Source organism: Prosopis cineraria, unplaced genomic scaffold, assembly GCF_029017545.1.
Source record: "Prosopis cineraria cultivar Desert tree isolate PC_DT_omini unplaced genomic scaffold, ASM2901754v1 PC3, whole genome shotgun sequence".
Taxonomy (NCBI): Eukaryota; Viridiplantae; Streptophyta; class Magnoliopsida; order Fabales; family Fabaceae; genus Prosopis; species Prosopis cineraria.
This window is the reverse complement of record NW_026555334.1, coordinates 9,949,797-9,969,766: the sequence shown is the minus strand read 5'-3', so window position 1 is coordinate 9,969,766 and position 19,970 is coordinate 9,949,797. Positions and strand designations below refer to the sequence as shown.

Genomic DNA, 19,970 nt, shown 5'->3' with positions numbered 1-19,970 from the left:
TCTCTAAAAAAAGTCAATATAGATGGGAAATTAAATTTGTACAGCAGTATCAAGAAACACATACAGTTTCACTTTTCCCAAAAAAAAAGGAAACAAAAACAGTTCTCCATTGGATGAGACTTGGATAAAGCTATTACATAGCGCTATACAAGGGGGAAAAAATGTTACCAGGTTTTAAGCCGGGGGAGGGGGGATGATGTATCCATAAACCCCCTCCCCCTAAACAAGAAATAAACAATGAATGAATAGGCTCACCTTGGTCACAAGTCTCGATTTTCATCAACTAAAGAATTCATGTTTCATAAATCCCCCATCTTTGAGGCTTCTGGTTCTTCCACACGTGGCAACCGTTTTATTTTTTTCATATGATATACATGGCAGCTCATTATCAGTTCATCTCTGTTTCGTTTCAATAGTCATTGAAAACCCGTGATAGAGACACTCACGCTCAAGTGAGAGACATTATTGAAAACAGAAGACATTTTGTGACCAGGATGATTATTTATTTCATGAGAACAAAAGATAACCTTCCATCTTCAGATCCGAAGGTATCCTCCTCTCCCTTGATCTCCAATGTGGAGAGGTCTTCTAAGAAATGACTTCCTATTAATTGACCAGCTTCTTCCCAGAACATTCTTTCTCCGCCATGCGGCTATACGAGTGTACAGAGCCGGGAAAAGGAAGCAGAGTAGCACAAGTAGTAGCATAACAACACACAGTAGGATGACGTTGCGAAAGCCATCCTTAAGCTCGGGATTGTTTTGGCCTGTCCATGGAACACCTCCAACATTCATGCCAAAAACTGTATCGACAGTGGCACAGGAATCAAAATCATTCAATATTATTGCCTGTGGATATGAATGATAGAAGTAAAAGAAGGGCTAGATTGCCAACCTCCTGTAATGATGGATAATGGAAGGAATATGATTGAAAGGAATGAAAGATAGTAAAGTTTCCTGTTTATTTGCTCAGACTGCCAGCTGTCAAGACCTGCTTGAATTGCTGTTACACGATTTACTATAAATCCAACATTCTCCTTCAACCTCTTTAATCTTCCAATTAATTCTTCAAGAGAGCTAATGTCTTCATTGGCAAACCATGGTTTTAAAGAGCATTTTTCTCTGACTCGTAAAAATACTTGCTCCCCATGAGAAATCACCTGATTAAATTCAAGAAGGCAAATCCAAAAAGTAGCTCAGTCACTAGAAGTGGAAGAAATCATATAGTAATAGTCCCAGTCACGAGATTCCTCCTTACCATCAAGCAGAGCAAATAAATTTCTTCACTCCCAGGTCAGGGAAAGGGTCCATTCCCATGAATCTAGACTTTTTTAGGTGTCCCAAAGCAAAATTTTAATGTCAACATTATTTAAGATAGGAAACTACTAACATCTTATCCTATTCACAATGAAAGCAGATTCTCGTTATTCCCCCCACTCCACAACCCACATTTCCCATCAAATACAAAAAAGCATGCTCCATAACCAATTGAATTTCTAACACGCCTATCAAAGCATGGCAGAAACACTGTCATTTTTTGTGTGCAAAATAGATTAAAAAAAAAATTGTAAAGAACTTCAGGGGAATAAAGAGCCACCTGAAGGAGACGCTGCAAGTCCAGATGCAGTTTGGGAAATCTTCTATCATCTAGCATTTGTTTCTTCAAAGCAAAACCACCTACAATCAAGCAAAATAGTTTATCTCAGATATAGTTCCACCAAACAATTTTAACGAGGGTGCGCTTGAATGACATGGAAGAAAAATGCAAGCAAACAGAAAATGTTCAGAGTTTATGTTAATCAAAACCCAAGACATTCAAGATGACAATAATTTTGCAACCTGTCAAAACATTCTTGAAGATAAATAGTAAATCACACAAAAACAAAATGATAAATGAACATTCTTAGGAGCTGCTTGAAACACTGATAACTTGGGTAATCAATCATGTGGATAAAACATCCGAAGATATAAGGCGTATGGATATATTAGATCCACATGTTTGGTATAGCAATTAATAGTTACAATATAAATGGCTCTTGATTATAGATATAGGTTGCGAAAACCTAATATGAGCAGGATGTCAGATTCCCACATGTTTTGTGAGGGGCAAGAAAACCGTATAATTTGTGACAATCATATGCTTGACTGGGATGTTGCAGCTAGTGTCTTAATCCTATACCTCTGTCCCCAAACAACATCTATCTCGATCATCTAACACATCAGAATCTTTGATGCCTAAATAAAATTAATTAGTTTGAAATTCAACCAGGAATTCTTCCCTGGTTTAGGCTTTTGGCTGGCAAAAACAATTATTAACTGAATACCCATTCAAACATAACTTCTTTCTGTAACATATTGTTATATCAGTATAATTCTGATATAGAGAGATAGGAGGGGATAGAGTAAAGAACAGAGAAGAGAGAAAGAGTTACTAACCTTTCAATATTACAACTATATATCACATATTGTGTTACAAAAAGCCTTAAGGAGGCCTGCCTAGTTGCTAATAAATGGTAAGACCTTTGAAATTACAAATGTTTTAGGTTTCTTTTAGCACCATTCCAAGGCGCTATGGATTCCTAAAATAATTCAAGTCAAAACATTTTTGCAAAAAAGATTTGGTTAAAATACCTAGCTAGAGCTAAAATATTAAGTAGATCTTGATGAATACATTTTATCAAGCCTTGTTTATTAAATTTTTATTCATTTCTTCCCAAATAAATAAAAATATAAATATGGAATGAATTACGCAGAATACACCCAAAAATGAAGTTAGGGACAGAAGACATAAACGTTGACTTAAGACATCTGCTGAAATGTACAGCAATTACATATTGGTAGCATAAGATAATCAGTATTAGCAAGTCTCTCCATCAACGAAGATTCACAAAGAAAGTTCTCGTTCTGTTCTATTGTAAGGTAATGAGATTGCGATCAAGATGTTATTGACAATAATTACCTTTATCCAAGGCAAGCTCCACAGAGTCCAACTCCATCTCAAGTTTAGTTACAAGATCTTGAAGCTGATCCACATGGGTGTCAATTATATGAACTACAAGGTTTGAGACAGATCTTGGAACTGGATTGTCAGCTTCCTCAGAATGATTCATAGTCAATAAGAATTCAAGAACATGCTCCTTAATCACAGTCCCATTCCCCGGCTTCTGATGATCTCCAAAATGAGGGGGGCTTTCCACACTAGGAATCTCAGAAAGAAGAGACTCTCCCATGCGTGAAAAACCTAATCGGGGAACGCGCCCCAAAGACACAGTAATTACTGAATTTTCTGTGACTCTAGCAGCAATCCTAAATGTAAAGTCACTGGTGGGAGGGCCAGGTGAATTAACCCTGAATACAAGAGCCCCATCAACATGTGCACAGAAGGGTCCATTGCTGACAAGTGAGAGAATGTCCTGGAGTTTCAAAGGTGGGCAAAGAACACCAATTAAGTCCTGCGCAGACTGTGACAGCTTTTGATTTTCTTTTGGAAGCTCCACATGGTACCAAGAAAACTCATTCTCTCTCCCATCTAATAGCTTTGATTCTCTTTTTGTGATTTGATCAAGGTCTGCTAGATCCCATTCCTTATTAAAAAAATTCCCAAGGCCATCGAATATATAAGCTGTCTTCTTCACTAAGCCAACAGGATACGTTGGATAGATTTGGCGCCGCCTTAGAGGCATGCTTGCAGAAGGTCCATTGACCATTGCCTCACTCTCCCCATTCATAATAACACTATGATCAGTTAGCTCCATAAATTGCTCCAGCTATGCTGCACTATGCTTCCAATCACTAAAGAAAAAGATAATCGATTTCTCCCAGAACCTCAATTCAATTTTGGTATTTCATAAACTAGACATCTCAGATTCCATATCTTCTAAAGTAACCAACATGCCATTATCGTGCCAGTCACCAATCATGAATAATAACCCAGACGTAGATTCAAAAGGGGCAAAGGCAGACTGAGGGACCCAGCATTCAAAGAAGCCCCAACAGCCACTAAACCCTGAAACGAAATTGGAAGTTTTCAGAATCTACTTACACTCATTAAGGCCAATGGTAACATATACAGGAGCATACAGGAACCGAATCCAAATAGAACTTCGACAACATGAACAACTCCAGGCGAAAAAAAGAGAGAAGAACAAGAAAAAACAATGTGAACAACTCAGGATAACAAGGGCAGAAATGTGAAAGAGAAACGATGCACCTCGCCGAACACCGAAAATTCAGCAGGGCCAGACCGATATCAAAATCGTCAATTCCCAGAAAGGTCAAAAGTTGAACCGGCGTAGGTTGAACTCGTTCGCCACCAACAAAGATTCAATCAATGCTTCAAGGGGAAGGGAAATATACAAATGCAAGTAGATCTTTTTTTTTCCTCTTTGTCGGAAATGCAACAGAAGCTGCAATATAATGCCGTAGAGGAAGAACCCTCCGACAATCTCGATTGTCACCTTCTGCGAAACTTCCAATAACAATCCAGTTCCCAGCGGCGATTGTAAAAAGTAATGACCCTAATTATATTTTTAAATAAAATTTGAACTTGAAATCTCATCCAATTAAAAAAACGGGCGTCACGTCTTGCCACATCGGATCGAAGACAGCTTTCTAGGCCATTGACAAGCCATTAGCCTTTTTTTTTTTTTAATTTTAAACAAGCTTATTTAGTAATTATTTGACTTTTTTTAAATTGTTAAAAGTTAAAGAACAAGATGGGATCGGAATTCTGCATCACTGTTTCATAAACGAATTAAAAAAAGACTGTTTTCTTAACAAATTTGATTACCTCCTTATTAAAATAATTATTTTAGTTACATGATTGAGTCTTAAAATATGCAATTATCTTAAATAAATATATTAATTGTATTCTCAAAATATCTATCAAAATGCCATTAATAATAGCAATAAAAAAGTATTTGTTGTATTGGTAATTATAATATAACTTCTTGTATAATGATGTCATGTTTGTGAGATTAGATTAGCCAATGTGTTAAAAAAACCAACAACGGAACATATAAACCAACGGCTTAGGATGTACATGTGCAACAAGTAAGTCAATATTATAATTTTCAAGTGCTGGGCCTATTCTTCATATAAGAACCTGGAATCTTCACACATTTTGAGGAGAATGGAATCTCAATGTTCTAAGTTGTCACTTTCACCTTAATGTAATCAAATAGATAAGATCTTCCAACTTTTCTATCAAATATGCTTATAAAGCTTTGGGATTACAAAAAGATCAAGCTAATATTGATATATGGTTTAAAATTTAGAAGTGACCTACTTATTAAAAATCAAGCATTTTCTTTAAAAAGTTGCTTGAGATAGACTACAAATTGATTTCATAAATATCAAAAGAAGTGCTCCACTTCAATGAACCTGCACTTTTTATTGTAACTCTCCTAATTCCTCAATTCATATCTTGTGTTATTGTAAAGAAACCTGTAATGTTTGGCACAAGCTTGCCAAACCTTCAAATCTTAATACCTTCTCTCTTCTTGTACAATATTGGATAACTTGGAATAAAAAGGTGGCTGGCATCTTAAGCACAAAAAGAATTTCATGGTAAAGGCTTTTTACTCATGTCTGCTAGAACATCGGGAAAGCGAGATGTAAAAAGAATTCTGAAGAGGATTGATGGGACATACGTTTAAAAGTAATTTGCTTTTGTTTTAGTTTTATGGGCTCTTTTAATATGGGCCTAGATGTATTTGGTCCATTATGTATTAGTTTAGAAGTGTGTTTTATTTTTGATTCTTTCTTGTTTTCTTGATTCTATTTTAAGGGCTATATAACCTTTTGGTAGTCTAGGTTCTTTTCTTAGTTTAACAATAAGGCATTGCCTAAGTTATGTACTCAATATGGCCATACAGTTCATTAAATAAAATTATGTTATTCAGTTTAGTTCAGATTTTCAATATAGTACCGAGCCAATTCGATTCCTGTGACCCATTTTCATTTTTGAAACTCGATTGTTTTTTTGCCCTAATTTCTTTTTTGTTTTTCACTTTCTTGTTTTCATCTCTGTTTTTCTTGCCCAACCTTCAACATCGTCTTCTCTATCAACTCTCCGCCATGATCTTTCTTCTCTTTTCATCATGGGTAAAACCACAGGCACCAGATCTTCAGCTTTCACTCTTGATATAACCCATCCATTCTATCTTCAACCATCCAACACTCAAGCCGTTACTCTCATACCCAACCACTCATCGAAGCCACAAATTATGTTATTTGGAGTCGTGCAATGCAAATGGCCTTACAAGCAAATAACAAAATTGCATGGTCGATGATTCTTATAAGAGAGACGCTCAAAAAGAGAATCTTGAGATCAATGGGATTGATGTAACACCCTTATGCTTTCATGGTTAATCAACTCTATTTCCAAAGAAATCACAACGAGCATTACATTCTTCGAAAGTACTTATTTCATATGAGAAGACTTGCATGAACAATTTGATTAAACTAACGGAATGAAGGTATATAGTCTTTCTCGCCTCACAAACTCATATACTCAAGGAAATTTGTCTATATCAAGCTATTTCACAAGACTCAAGGAGCTGTGGGAGAATGATAATCCCTATACCTACTTGCAAATGCAACTCATCTGTGGAATATGTAAAAAATGTTCAACAACAAAAGTTGTTTCAATTTTTAATGGGGCTCAACAACTCGTATCAATCCATCAATAGTCAAATCCTTCTTATGAATCCATTACCATCCATAAATCAAGCATACTCAATTATTTCTTAAGAGGAGGCACAATGAACTATTTCCACATCTTCTTTTAATCAATCTAAAGGATTTGTGATGACTGTGAGAGGTCATGGCATATTTGTTTAAGGAAGATCTAGAGGCAATCCAATGATAAGTGCACCTACTACCACAAAGGAGGGGACGTAGGGATAATTGATTTCAACTTGTTGGATTTCCTCTAAATTTTCAAGAAGGAAGAGGACACAACAATCAATTCAAGAAAGAAAATTATGGTAAAGGCACTATCGCCTTCAATACTTCAAAACAAAGCCACACCTTATCTAAATCACAATTACTTTCACTAAATGGATATGAAAGAATCATTGACAACTTGAAGAAGGAGATCAAGGCATTATTAAGCACTACATCATCCGTAGGAACGATTATCTTCACAGATCAAGGGAAACCCTCAAATTTGAACTCTTTCACATTATCTTCTATAAAAAAAATCAAGCACATTGGCTTTTATATTTAGGGACCACTTGTCATGTTGGTAGTCATTTATCATATCTTGATCACTTGGAAGAATACACCGGCCCTCTTCTTAAAATCAAATTCCTAAGTCTAAAAAATTATTGGTCACACATACTGGGACTATTAAAATTTTTGATGATATTACTTTAAATAATGTTTATCATGCCCCTAGAATATGTTACAACCTAATATCTATGTATTGTCTTACAGATGAACATAAGTGTGTGGTTGCATTTTTTTCCTAACATATGTGTCTTGTAAGGGCTTTATAGTGGCAAAATGCTTATGATGTAAATTAAGCTTAGGGTTATATGTTGTAGATGATAGTTCCCATTTTTCTAATGCTTTCACTAAAAATGTCATTTTTGATAGTAGCATTTGGCACTTAAGACTAGGGCATCCTTTAGGCTTTATACTCAAACATGTTACTTTATTGCAGAACAGTTTACTTTCCTTTGATTTTTCTAAATGTGATATTTGTTTTAAGTCAAAGCAAACTCAACTAACTTTTCCTGTTAATGGAATAAAATATAAATCTTTCTTTAATTTGTTACATATTGATGTCTGGGGACCATATAAAGTGGCAGCCTATAAAGGATACAAATTCTTCTTAATGATAGTGGATGATTTTTTACGTATGAATTGGGTTTATTTGTTGCATAACAAATAGGAAGCTTCCTAGCAATTGAAATTAGTTTGAGGTTAAAATCAAAAGAATTTGTAAGTGATAATGATTCAAAATTCCTTAATCATGACCTGTCTACCTATTTTCTAGAACATAGTATTTTACATGAAACTACCTATGTTTATACTCCCCAACAAAATGGGGTTGTTAAAAGAAAATATAGACATATTTTGGAGATTTCTAGAAGTCTAATTTTTTGAGCTAATATTCCTATTAAATTTTAGGGGGAAGCAATCAAAACTGTAGTCTATTTAATTATAGACTACCTTCTAAAATCTTGGAATATAAGACTCCTTCTGAAATATTATTCAAAAAGGAACATGATTTATCTAACTTGAAGGTGTTTGGTTGTATTGCTTATGCTAAGAGTCCAAGAAGACCAGATAAATTTGAACCTAGATAAAATGCTTATGTTTTCTTGGGTTATGCTAATAGTAAAAAAGGATACATTCTATATAATATCAAAAATAACAATATTTTTGTGAATTGAGATGTTGTTTTTTTAGAAAATAATATTTTTTTTTTAGATATAGAGACTATTAATCAGAATTCAAATATGGTAAGCTTCCAAGATCCTTTCCTCTATTATTCTAATATTTTTCCTAATTTCTATGATGATACTAGAATAGTTGAACCCGTTGTTAGAAATCTAGCAAATAAAATTTCTATTCCTTCTTATTCTTGTGTTAGTTTTGATATTTCCAGTCATAATAGTGATAATTTATGCAATTAAAAATATTAATATTTTGCCTATAAATGAGAATAACAATAGGCCTCTTAGAGACAAAATGTCTCCTGTTTGGCTTCATAACTATAATTGCTCTAGTCTAAAATTTATAAATAAATTTGATAGCAAAAGGAATAGAAGGATTATATATCCCATGCTATAACACCCTAAATTTTAATGCTTATTTTTAGCAAATTAATAGTTTGATAAACTATTTTAATAATTTTAAACTCTTACCATGATAGAAAAAGAATTATAAAAATATTTCACAAATAGTCCACCATGATAAAAGGGTCTATCATGATAGAAAGATTCAAACATAACAAATTTACTTTACTATAGTACTTAAGAAAAGCAATCATTAAATACTTTAAGTGTATACCCCTATTATAATTTCAAAGCCATGGTCAATTGAGCAATACTTCACAAGCCATACTTTTACTATGGATATTCGACTTAGGCCTAATTATATTTTTTCAAACACTGGTTACCACCAACAACTATCACATAGGGGCATACTGATCAAAATTTTACTTCACAAATACCTAGGGCCATGAGATAGATAGAATTCTCTTGGCATATAAAATACAATAATAAACAAAGTCTACATGCTCAATATATATATATATATATATATCTTCATCCTTACTTCTCTGACCGAACTTGCTCCTGAAAAATTAATAACCACGGGGAATGAGACTTAAAAGTCTCAATAACCAAATATTAAAATGTAATAATGTACATGAGATAGTTAATCATGTGATTGCTAAGTTGACAAATAAAACAACAATCCAAACAATTATTTAATTAGTATGACTATACCTTATATCCCTCTTCACACCATGCTCGGATGCCAAATCACTTGGCCAAAGGTGAGTTGGACCAAATTACAAGCTACACATTTGTTCCAATAAGGGCTTACTAGGTGGTAACTCAATCAAACAAAAATTCCTACCGAATAATTTTCAATATACTTTGACCAATCATACATTAATAACAGTTGAACAAAAATCATTTGGCACATTTTTTTATATCAACCAGACAATTTATCTCATGTTTTCAGCAGTACTAATATTCACAAAATATTCATAAATTTAATCCATTTGGGAATTATTTTTAGACAAAAATATACATATATATTATTTATTAATGCAAATTAATATTTTCCTAAGAACAAAACATACACACAATTAATTAGATACGCATATACTACCACACATTAACAATGGTTACCTTGTATCTTAGATAACATGCTCCCCGATACCATAACTCTTTCATCACTCTCTTGGACAACACAATCTACACAACTATTTAATAATATATGTATAATATTAATTTCATAATACTAAATATTAATTTTATATTGAAATTAATAAATAATTCTAATAAAAAATAATTTAAATTTAAATAGTTAGAAAGTTTAGGCCTAATTTTTTTATTATTTCAAAATTAGTGTCTCATTTAATTTTCTAAATTCCTTTTTGAAATTCTCAAACCTCAATAGACTATACCTAGGTCTTAAATCAATCATAATATTAAAATTTTATCAATTTATTTTTTCAAAAATTCATCTAAAAATAAATTAAAATTTTAAAAATTACCCTTAAGCCTTAAATCACCATTTCATATACTCAGTATTTGTACTCAAATAAATATCTAATAATTAAAAATTTATTCTAACATCTTAAATCTAACATAAACTCAATTATATAGGTTTAGAGTTTAACTCAAAAATTCTCAAATCTAAATTCCAACCTCAAAGAAATATTCTATAGTATTTATTATACCTCCAGCAATCTCAACATTTATTTTTGAATTATCATAACCTCATATTAACTATCCTATAGAAAAATTCTAATCAAAAAATTTTCTCTATACATTAAAATAATACTACTGTTAGATAGTTTTAAATGGGTGAAAAATATTTATGAAGGGATCATGAAATTTGAAAGTCATTTTGCATACCTAAATAATCTAAAAATTTAAAACCTTACCTAAATAAAATGAACAACGTTGTGCAAAAGTTGAAATGGAAAGGAAAAAAAAGAGGAACAAAGCTGTGCGAAAAAATAAGGAGGAGGTCCTATTTAAAATAGGAAGGTGGGTCCCACAATTATTTATTATTATCATTATGTTATTATCATTATTTTTCAGATAGAGAGCAATTTCAACCTAAGGGAGAAATTTCAACCAAGGGAGAAAAAATTTCCAACCACTTTTCAAAGGCTTGACTATCCCTTATATATACATATATTTAATTAATTATATCATAATTTAAATCAATATCTTTTGCATGATTCTGAGCCTAAATTTAATCCAAATTTGAATGCCTAGATATGTGATTAACTTTAAATAACTTCAAATACAAATTTAGATCCTCAACAAAAACCCAAATTTCATTATTTATTTATTATATAAAGATCAGGATGTTACACATGCAACACAGTATCAGTTATGCTAATATATCACCATTATATAAGAAATTCATAACTTGCAATGATGACATTATTGAGCCAAACACTTTTGAAGAAGCTATAAAAGATGACAAATGGATCCAAGCTATGAAAGACAAAATAACTGCATTGGAAAAAAAAATGGAACTTGGGAAATAGTTGATTTGCCCATTGGGAAGAGGGCAATAGGATGTAAATGGGTTTTTAAAAGGAAATTTAATGCAAATGATAGCTTAAATAAATTAAAAGAAAAACTTGTTGCTAAAGGTTATAGTCAAATAAAAGGCATTGATTATTCTAATACTTTCTTACCTATTATTAAAATGAATAATGTGCGTTTTGTGTTAGCTATAATTGCTAGAAATAGTTTGGATTTATTTTTATATGGATGTTTACAATGCTTTTTTGCAAGGAGATTTCAATGAAGAAGTATATATATATGAAGATCCCTTTAGGATTGAACAAGCAAAGAAGCAAAAAGGTATGCAGATTGACTAAGTCCCTTTATGGGCTAAAGCGGGCTGCAAGACAATGAAATACAAAATTATGTGAAGCCTTATTTGTTAGAGGTTCTGTGTAAAGTAAATTTAATGATTCTTTTCACTAAAAGACATGAAAATGAGTTTATTATTGTATTAGCATATGTAAATGATCTTATCATAACTAGAAATAGTGATAAATGAATAGAAGAAACAAAGAGATATTTGCATAATAATTTTAAAATGAAAGAATTAGGGTTGCTAAAATATTTCCTAGGAATAGAGTTTGCCAAGTCTGATAAAGGTTTGATTCTTAATCAATGTAAATATACCTTAGACTTAATTGCTACTACAAGGCTTGGTGCTTGTAGGCCTAGGTGCCAATGAACCTAGGTTTGAAGCTTTATAATGTGCCTAGAAAGTGGGAGAAAGATGATTTGTTAGTTGATCCATCTAGATATAGGTGTCTAATAGGGAAGTTATTATATTTGACTACCACTAGGCTTGATATTAGTTACTCTATTCAATTATTAAGTCAATTCATGCAAAATCCAAGAAAGTCCCATCTTAAGGATGCTTAAATACTATGAAATACTTGAAAAAGGACCTAGGTGGAGGTATATATTTTCCTTCTTCCGGTAATATGACATTAGAGGGGTATTGTGATTTTGACTAGGCTTCTTGTCCTTAGTCTCGTAGATCTGTCTTGTCACAGGTTATCTAATCAAATTAGGAAGAGCTCTTATTGTGTGGAAATCTAAGAAACAATCCATTATCTCACGTTCTTCTACTAAGGTAGAGTATAGGGCTTTGGGGAGTATTATTTCTGAGATTATTTGGTTAAATGTTTATTGAAAGAGTTAGGTGTTATTGATTTAGTTCATGTTTCTGTGTATTGTGACAGTAAGGTTGCAATACAAATAGCTTCTAATCCACTCTATCATGAGAGAACAAAACACATAGATATTGACTGTCATTTTATGAGAGAAAGGCTATAGGAAGGCTTGATTTCATTAAATCATGTGACATCTGGAGAATAGCTGGCAAATATATTAACAAAGGCTCTTAAGAAGAAGAGTCATGATAGGTTATCATCCAAGTTGGGTACCCTAAGCATTTTTGAGTCCAACTTGAGGGGAAATGTTGAATACTAATTCCCTTTTATTTTATTTTTATGGACTCTTTTAATATGGGCCTGGATGTATTAATTTAGAAGTGTGTTTTTATTTTTTATCCTTTCTTATTTTCTTGATTTTGTTTTATGGGCTATATAAGCTTTTAGTAGCCTAGGTTCTTTTCTTAATTTGATGATGAGGCATTGCCCAAGTTATATACTCAATATGGCCATATGATTCATTAAATAAAATTATGTTATTTAGTTTAGTTCGAGTTTCCAACAACATAGACATTGCCTTTTCTAACACCCAACAAGTCATCAATGATATGAGACTTCTATCAAAGTTAATATCCTTAGTAGTGATAGTACAAGATCCAAAGCTAAATGGAAAGCTTCATATGCAGGATGGATTAAACTTGACAGTAATAGTTCTGTCAAATCCAATGAAGCTATAACTTGTGACGACATCATACTAGATGAGAAAGGGAATTGGATTCAAGAATTCTCCAAATATCTTAATTAACAATCTAGTACTAAAAAAAAAATTAGGTGTAATATCCTCCTCCTTCCAATCTCATAATTACTCTAACTCTCAAGTAAATAGGAAATGGGATTATAGTGATTAACATAATACCAAGTTTCAATAATTAGCAAAATAGGGATCCTAGGTTATAAAACTAAAATTATTTTTAAAGTCATACAATTAGATAAATCAGAGTTTCATAAATATGTAGAAGCATCGGATCATTACATAAGTAAGTGCATTTGTTTAAGAATTTGAAACAAGAAAATTTTAGAAAAATTTTGAGGTGTGCGTCGTAGCTCGTCGAACATATGCCACGGCATGTTCGCCTCTATAACATGCACCGTGACTCATTGTACTATGCACCATGACATAATTGCATGAATTTTGATAGTAAATTTTGCTATCAATTTCATAACTCTAGGGGTAAGTTCTAACATGCCTCAAATCTATGTCTGACATTCGATTGACACGAACTATGTGTCTACAGAAAACTCTTTCCGAGCTCTAACTAATAGCATTAGTTTCATACTCAAATTCTTTCTAAATCAAAAATTGGACATACTTTTCTAAACTTACACTTTTTTAATAATTTTCACACCAAAAGCTAATAGCTACTAACACCAATTTGACCACATGTAAATCATTAAGACTAACTCGTGCAATACACCATATCATATGAAATACTCACATATCAAATTTTCACTGCTCAATCCCTTAATCTCAAAAACATACAAGACGGAGTTTACCATAATTTTCATCAAGTACTCCATAATCATCTCATAATATGCTCTACTCTTACTTGCATTAGTATTTTGGCCCTATTACAAATAACATATATCATCAACCCACTCTCTAGGGCCCAAAATACACTTAAAATTTACAATTCACATAATGCAAGTAAGGATCAAATGAGAATTCCTAATTGACAATTAAAATTGTCATACACATATAAATACTCAAAATAAAAAGGTCTACTATAATAAGATCACGGTCCTAAGCCACTAGGTGTTTTCCTCTATCCACACTTCTTGAGTTATTCCTTGTAATATTGAAGATAGTAGGGTGAGTACAAACACACAATAACCAAGGTCCGACTAACCCATACTAATGCATCTCAATTAGTTTAAAACACATGTGGCATATAAATAATTCTTCAAACCAGGTAAAACATTTAAGAATATACATCCACATTTTCAAGCATAATAGAAAATTAGGATAATAATGCTTATAGAAATTTTCATATCAAGAGAGTTGGTCACACAAGTCATTGATAAGTAATTAGAAGTAATTAAGACTCAACTCATGATTATCATTATCAGGGTCAAAATAAGGACAACAATGTGCCCTTACTCACTACATGCATGATCACACCTCCCTTATATCCTCCTTATTCCTCTAACATGAAATCGTAGGCTATAACACAATGGGATAGTTTATATTCCATGACATCCTTAGCCTAAATACTTGTGAGGGGATTACCTAGCTAAGGCACACCTAACTCACTTATGGAACATAGTTTCCCTCATTTCTCATACTATGAGATGTCACATACTTTAGACTAGCTTTCTTGTTGAACCAGTGGATAGCTAGTTAGATTCAAGTCCCTTGTTGATCTAGTGGGACAGTCTCTTATTGAACAAGTGAGACAATATAGATATAATAAATCTAGGTAAACCATCATAAGGATGGGGCCTTATCATATGGATTTTATCATCTACTCCTCTTTCTAGGCGAAGTCTCGCCTCTCAAGATCACGCAATGCATATTCATGCAATAATTCACACTTTATACAATTCATAGAACTTCACATAATCAATTTCATTGAGCTTCATCATTTTACAAATCATTGGACTTCTTAAACACATTTTCATAGAACTTTAAACTAAATAAGTCATTGAACTCCAATTTCACAATTATTATACCTCACACTTTCAAAATCATTAAACTCCACTATTGTAAAAATCATTGAACTTCTCATAAATAAAGATTCATGTTACTTCTCAAATCACAAAGTCATTGAACTCCCGTTTCACAATACAAAAATCCACCGATATTGTTCTCAAAGAATTTCACATCACAAGACATAAAACTCATAAGATCAATCTAGTGGATTTTTTAATAAATCAAGCCACGCTTGCATTTCATTTTAATTTACACATTTTCATGATCAATCATAAATCATAAACTTATAAACACATAAAAGCATAAGATAGAATTCCCTAGTTACTTCAAACCTTTGAAAGGTCAAAAGTTTCACCCCTTAATATCTTACTCCCAAAGCTTCCAAGAAGCTTAAATGGTGTCAATGATAGTCACTCTAAAAGCATTTGCCATGCAAAACATTAATATCTATATTTGAGCCATTTTCACTAACACTTCAACATTTCTTAATACTCAAGATTTATTCTTGACTCGTGTAAAAGTACCTATAAGGCTTCTTAGCTTCCTTTAACCCTTATTAATAACATTGAGCTCTTAAATGGTCATTAATGAAATCACATTGTTCCCAACCACTATATTTATGAGAATTTTGGACATTTAATATCCTCCACCTACCAATCATTGTAAAATCATAAATACCAAATTTACTTAGCTCAATCTACTCCCATTAACTCTTTTTAAGTCAATGGGTTCGGACCTATAACTTCTATGGACTGAAAATCACCATTATCAATCAAATCCTAACTTCTACCATCAAGAAAATGGAAGAAGAGAGAAATATTTAAGTAAGAAAACTTACCTTTGGTGTTTATGAGCTCCAAATTACTCTTACAAGTTGGTTTCTTCAAGCCCTAGCTCAGCTCTTTCATTTCTCTCTCAATTCCCTTTGTTTTTTTCTTCTCTTTTGATTCAATTTCACGACTTAATACAGCAAAAATATGACCATGTGCTACGGCGCATGGCACAGAGAGTCTCTGCCAAGCATGTTGTCACACATGCACTGCAGCAGCTTATCCATAAGCCGCGGCACGTAGTATAGAATCGCTTTCTTCAGAAAATCTTCCTTTTCCATTCCTGATGAGCCAATTCTCCTTCGAACTTGTGTTTGGAATTGAAATTGAGACCAAACACACCCATTAGGCCTCTCTGGCCACACACCTCACTAATACACTTAATTAGTCTATTTGAATTTAATTAATCTGATTTAAAATTGAGGATATTACATTGGGCATTTTAGAAGGGCCTTAACTTAGTTGGAATGCATAATTCACTAAAATCAATATCCGCTCTTATTCTATGGAAGATTTCTCTCTCATAAAGCATAATTTCTCAAAAAGTCACCCTATATCGAGAACTATAAAGAAAGTCAAGGATTTTGCCATAAAAGGCTAGACCATCACTTTCAACCACATACCTAAAGAAGCTAAGAGATGCATTGGCATGCTTACTCCCTAAGCCTTCCATGACAATTTAAATCTTATTATTTTTAGTCTTTCACTTTCATGATGTAGATCCCTCTTGGAATATGACATAACTTAATTTTTGTATTTTCTTGTATGAAATTTCCATGGCCTTGTATTCCAACAAAATATTACAGTTTTAAAAATATACTTATAATTTTATATTTTATATTTATAGGTAGAGATAATATCTCTAAGCAAGACTAAAATGCTGATAGTTTAAGATTTAAATAAAATTCCATGTCTCCTACCCTGACATCAAGTAGTATTTTTCCCCAATGGCTTTAATTAAAATCACAATGAAAACCAGCCACACGTCTATAGAAAATATATTGAAGGAGTTGTTTTCTATAGAGAATATAATTATTTTTTGTGTATCTATAACGCTTGAAAAATTATCTTTAAGATTTCTTTTTATATTTAATTAATTGCATGTTACATTATAACCACCATATTATATAATTATATAATTATATAATTATTTTTTATTTAAATCCCTGCAATTGAAAGCTATCAAAGATGAGAGAGATAAACCATAAAAGGATTAGAAAATGTCGTATATATTATTGATCTAAAAGGTACTTTATATACACAAAGAAAATAGACAATACATAATGACTAATAATTATATAATAATATGAAATAATACCTCCTAATAATGACTGAGATATATACACAATAATGATAAAAGAATTTTAGAGAATTTTATAGATAACAATCCTCCTTAAACTCAAGATGGCTTAACAAAAAGCAACTTGAGTTTGTCTACCAAGAAATGAAAGTGGATTAGATGAAAGGACTTCGTAAACAAATCTGCTGGATGATGCTTGGTTTGAATTGGTACAGGTCGAATGGTGCCCTAAACAACATGCTGCTGAGTAAAGTAGCAATCAATTTCAATAAATTTGATCTATTTATGAAACACATTATTGTGAACAATTTTGATTGTAGCTTGATTGTTATAATATATATTTGTAAAGAAGCTTTGAGATGCTTCTAGCTCATCAAGTAACTAACGAAGCCAAAGTGCCTTAGCGGTCATGTTCGCTAGTGCACTATATTCCAATTCAACACTATAGCAGGAGACTAATGTTTACTTCTACTTCTCCAAGAGATGAGGGGATGGCCGAGGAAGATACAAAAACAAGTCATAGATTATCAATCATCACGATCACCACCCTAATCAATATTAAAGTATACCCATAATGCAAGAGAGGAGCTAGTAGAGAAGTGAAGTCTGTGATATAAAATGCCTTTGATGTACTGAATGATCATAAAAACTATTAAATAATGAGTAGTTTAAGGCTCTGACATAAACTGGCTAACAATATGAACTACATAAGCAATGTCAAGATAGGTAACAATAAGATAGATGAAGCCTCCAGCCAATTGGCGGTAACAGGTGGGATTATCCAATAAGGTTCTATCAATGAAAGTATAGTGAATATTCAGCTCAATAGGAGTATTTTCAACCTCTTCATCAAAAAGGTGAGCTCGAGATATCAAATCAGTGGCATAGTTGACTTGAAAAAGAGATATATCATCTCTCCCATAGTGGACCTCAAGCCTAAGAAAATAGTTCAGTCTTCCAAAATCCTTTACTTAATATGTCTTAAGCTGCTGAACTCCTATATCATTACTACCTATCATAATAATGTCATCAACATATAATAGCAATAAAATAATACCACAACTAGTGGAGTGAACAAAAAGAGCTGAGTCATGAGGACTATTTAATATCCTTCCTTCTAAATCATGATTAACTCCAAATCTCCATAATTAAAGAGGCTAGCTCAAAGTAAAAGACATATTTACCAAGTTTGCAAGTAAGTGGTAAAGTTAGGATCCCAAATTTTCAAAACTAAAACCATTTTTAAAGATTTTGAAATAGGAAAGTCAAAGTTTACAACTATGCAAAAGTATAGGATTACTTTAAGAATCAGCACATTTGCTTCGAAGTCATAAAACAACATAATTATGTGGTTTTCAGGGGCGTGCGTCGTGGCTTATTGAACAAGCATCATGGCTTGTTCGCCTCTATGCCATGTGCTATGGCTTATTACATAATGAGCTAAAGCACATTACTCGTTTCATGACAGCATATTTCTATTGTCAAATTGACAGCTTCCAAGGCAACTTCCAACGTGCCCCATCCCTTCGTTCGATATCCGATTCACACAAACTAGTTGTCTACAGAAAGCTCTTTCCAAGCTCTAACTAATGGCTTAAGTTACATACTCAAATTATTACTCATTTAAAATTTGGACATAATTTTTAAAACTTACACTTTTACAACATTTTTCACAAAATAACATGTCCAAAACTCATTCCACAAGCCAAAAGCCAGAAATACAACCATATCCCATAAATTGAGATGGAATTGTGGAATATAGAACATTTATAAATCACATTTTCGATGCTCAATCTCTAAATCTTAAAAAATAAGAGAGAAAGCTAAAATCACCCATTTTAATAAATAATCCACAAACATCATATGTTATGCTCAACTCTTACTTTGTATTACTATTTTGGCCCTATTACAGATGACATAAAATGCATACACATATCTTAGGGCCCAAAATACACTCATAACTCATAAAACACATAATGCAAGTAAGGCATAAAATGAATAATTCCTAGTTGGCAATTTCAATTATCATTTATGTAAAGTCTTAGGGTCCGAACTGTAAAGTTCCATCTCAACCCATACTTTATCATTCCACATCACACAATTAATAGATCAAAATCAGAGTAATAGCCCTTTATTTGTTTTCAAATCACAGGATCCTAACTTTTTAATATATATTCAAATAAGAGGGCTAACAAAAGCATAATACAATCAAACTACACAAAACACCACAACTTTTTAACCTTAAAAATGGGCCATACACTGTAGCATGCAACACATGCACCACAACATATGGCACAGAACCACACATTCTGTTTCTAACTATGTCATACACCACGACAGGCACATCATGCACCGCGACGCACCTATCTGAAAATAATAAACTTTTGGTGTGCACTATTTTTACATTCAACATCTAATTAGAGTGATTCAAGCGCCCATACGAAGCTTAAAACGTATGCTAGTTAATAGAATAAGTTTAGACTCGATCTGACAGTTCGATCTAAAATTAGACACCCAAATGTAAAAAGTCACTTTTTATTTCAAAAACTTACACCCTAAGTACTCAATTCACATTTCTTTTCCCATTAGACCACTTCGAGCCTTACACTAAGTCTACAAGAATCACATACACCTGACTAACGTCACAATACACAAAGATCACATCAGTAGCCCATTTTAGCCTCTCCAAACCACATACACACTTGTGGTCTTATATGACACA

The 19,970-nt window shown here is 32.5% G+C and overlaps 1 protein-coding gene across 2 annotated transcripts; it reads right to left on the bottom strand.

Annotated features, from left to right (window-relative positions):
* LOC129304455 (uncharacterized) lies at positions 1-4,500 on the bottom strand. 2 transcript variants are annotated; one of them, XM_054944123.1, is made up of 5 exons: positions 4,210-4,500; positions 2,959-4,005; positions 1,597-1,676; positions 895-1,159; positions 1-802 (listed from the first exon to the last, which is right to left on the bottom strand). In XM_054944123.1, exons 2-5 carry the CDS (start codon positions 3,752-3,754, stop codon positions 537-539), a joined length of 1,407 nt encoding a protein of 468 aa, XP_054800098.1. In that variant the 5' UTR covers positions 3,755-4,005; positions 4,210-4,500; the 3' UTR covers positions 1-536. The 2 variants fall into 2 exon arrangements, with proteins under 2 accessions (XP_054800098.1, XP_054800099.1); XM_054944124.1 differs by having other exon boundaries at positions 2,959-4,500.
* Positions 4,501-19,970: the final 15,470 nt, after the last annotated feature.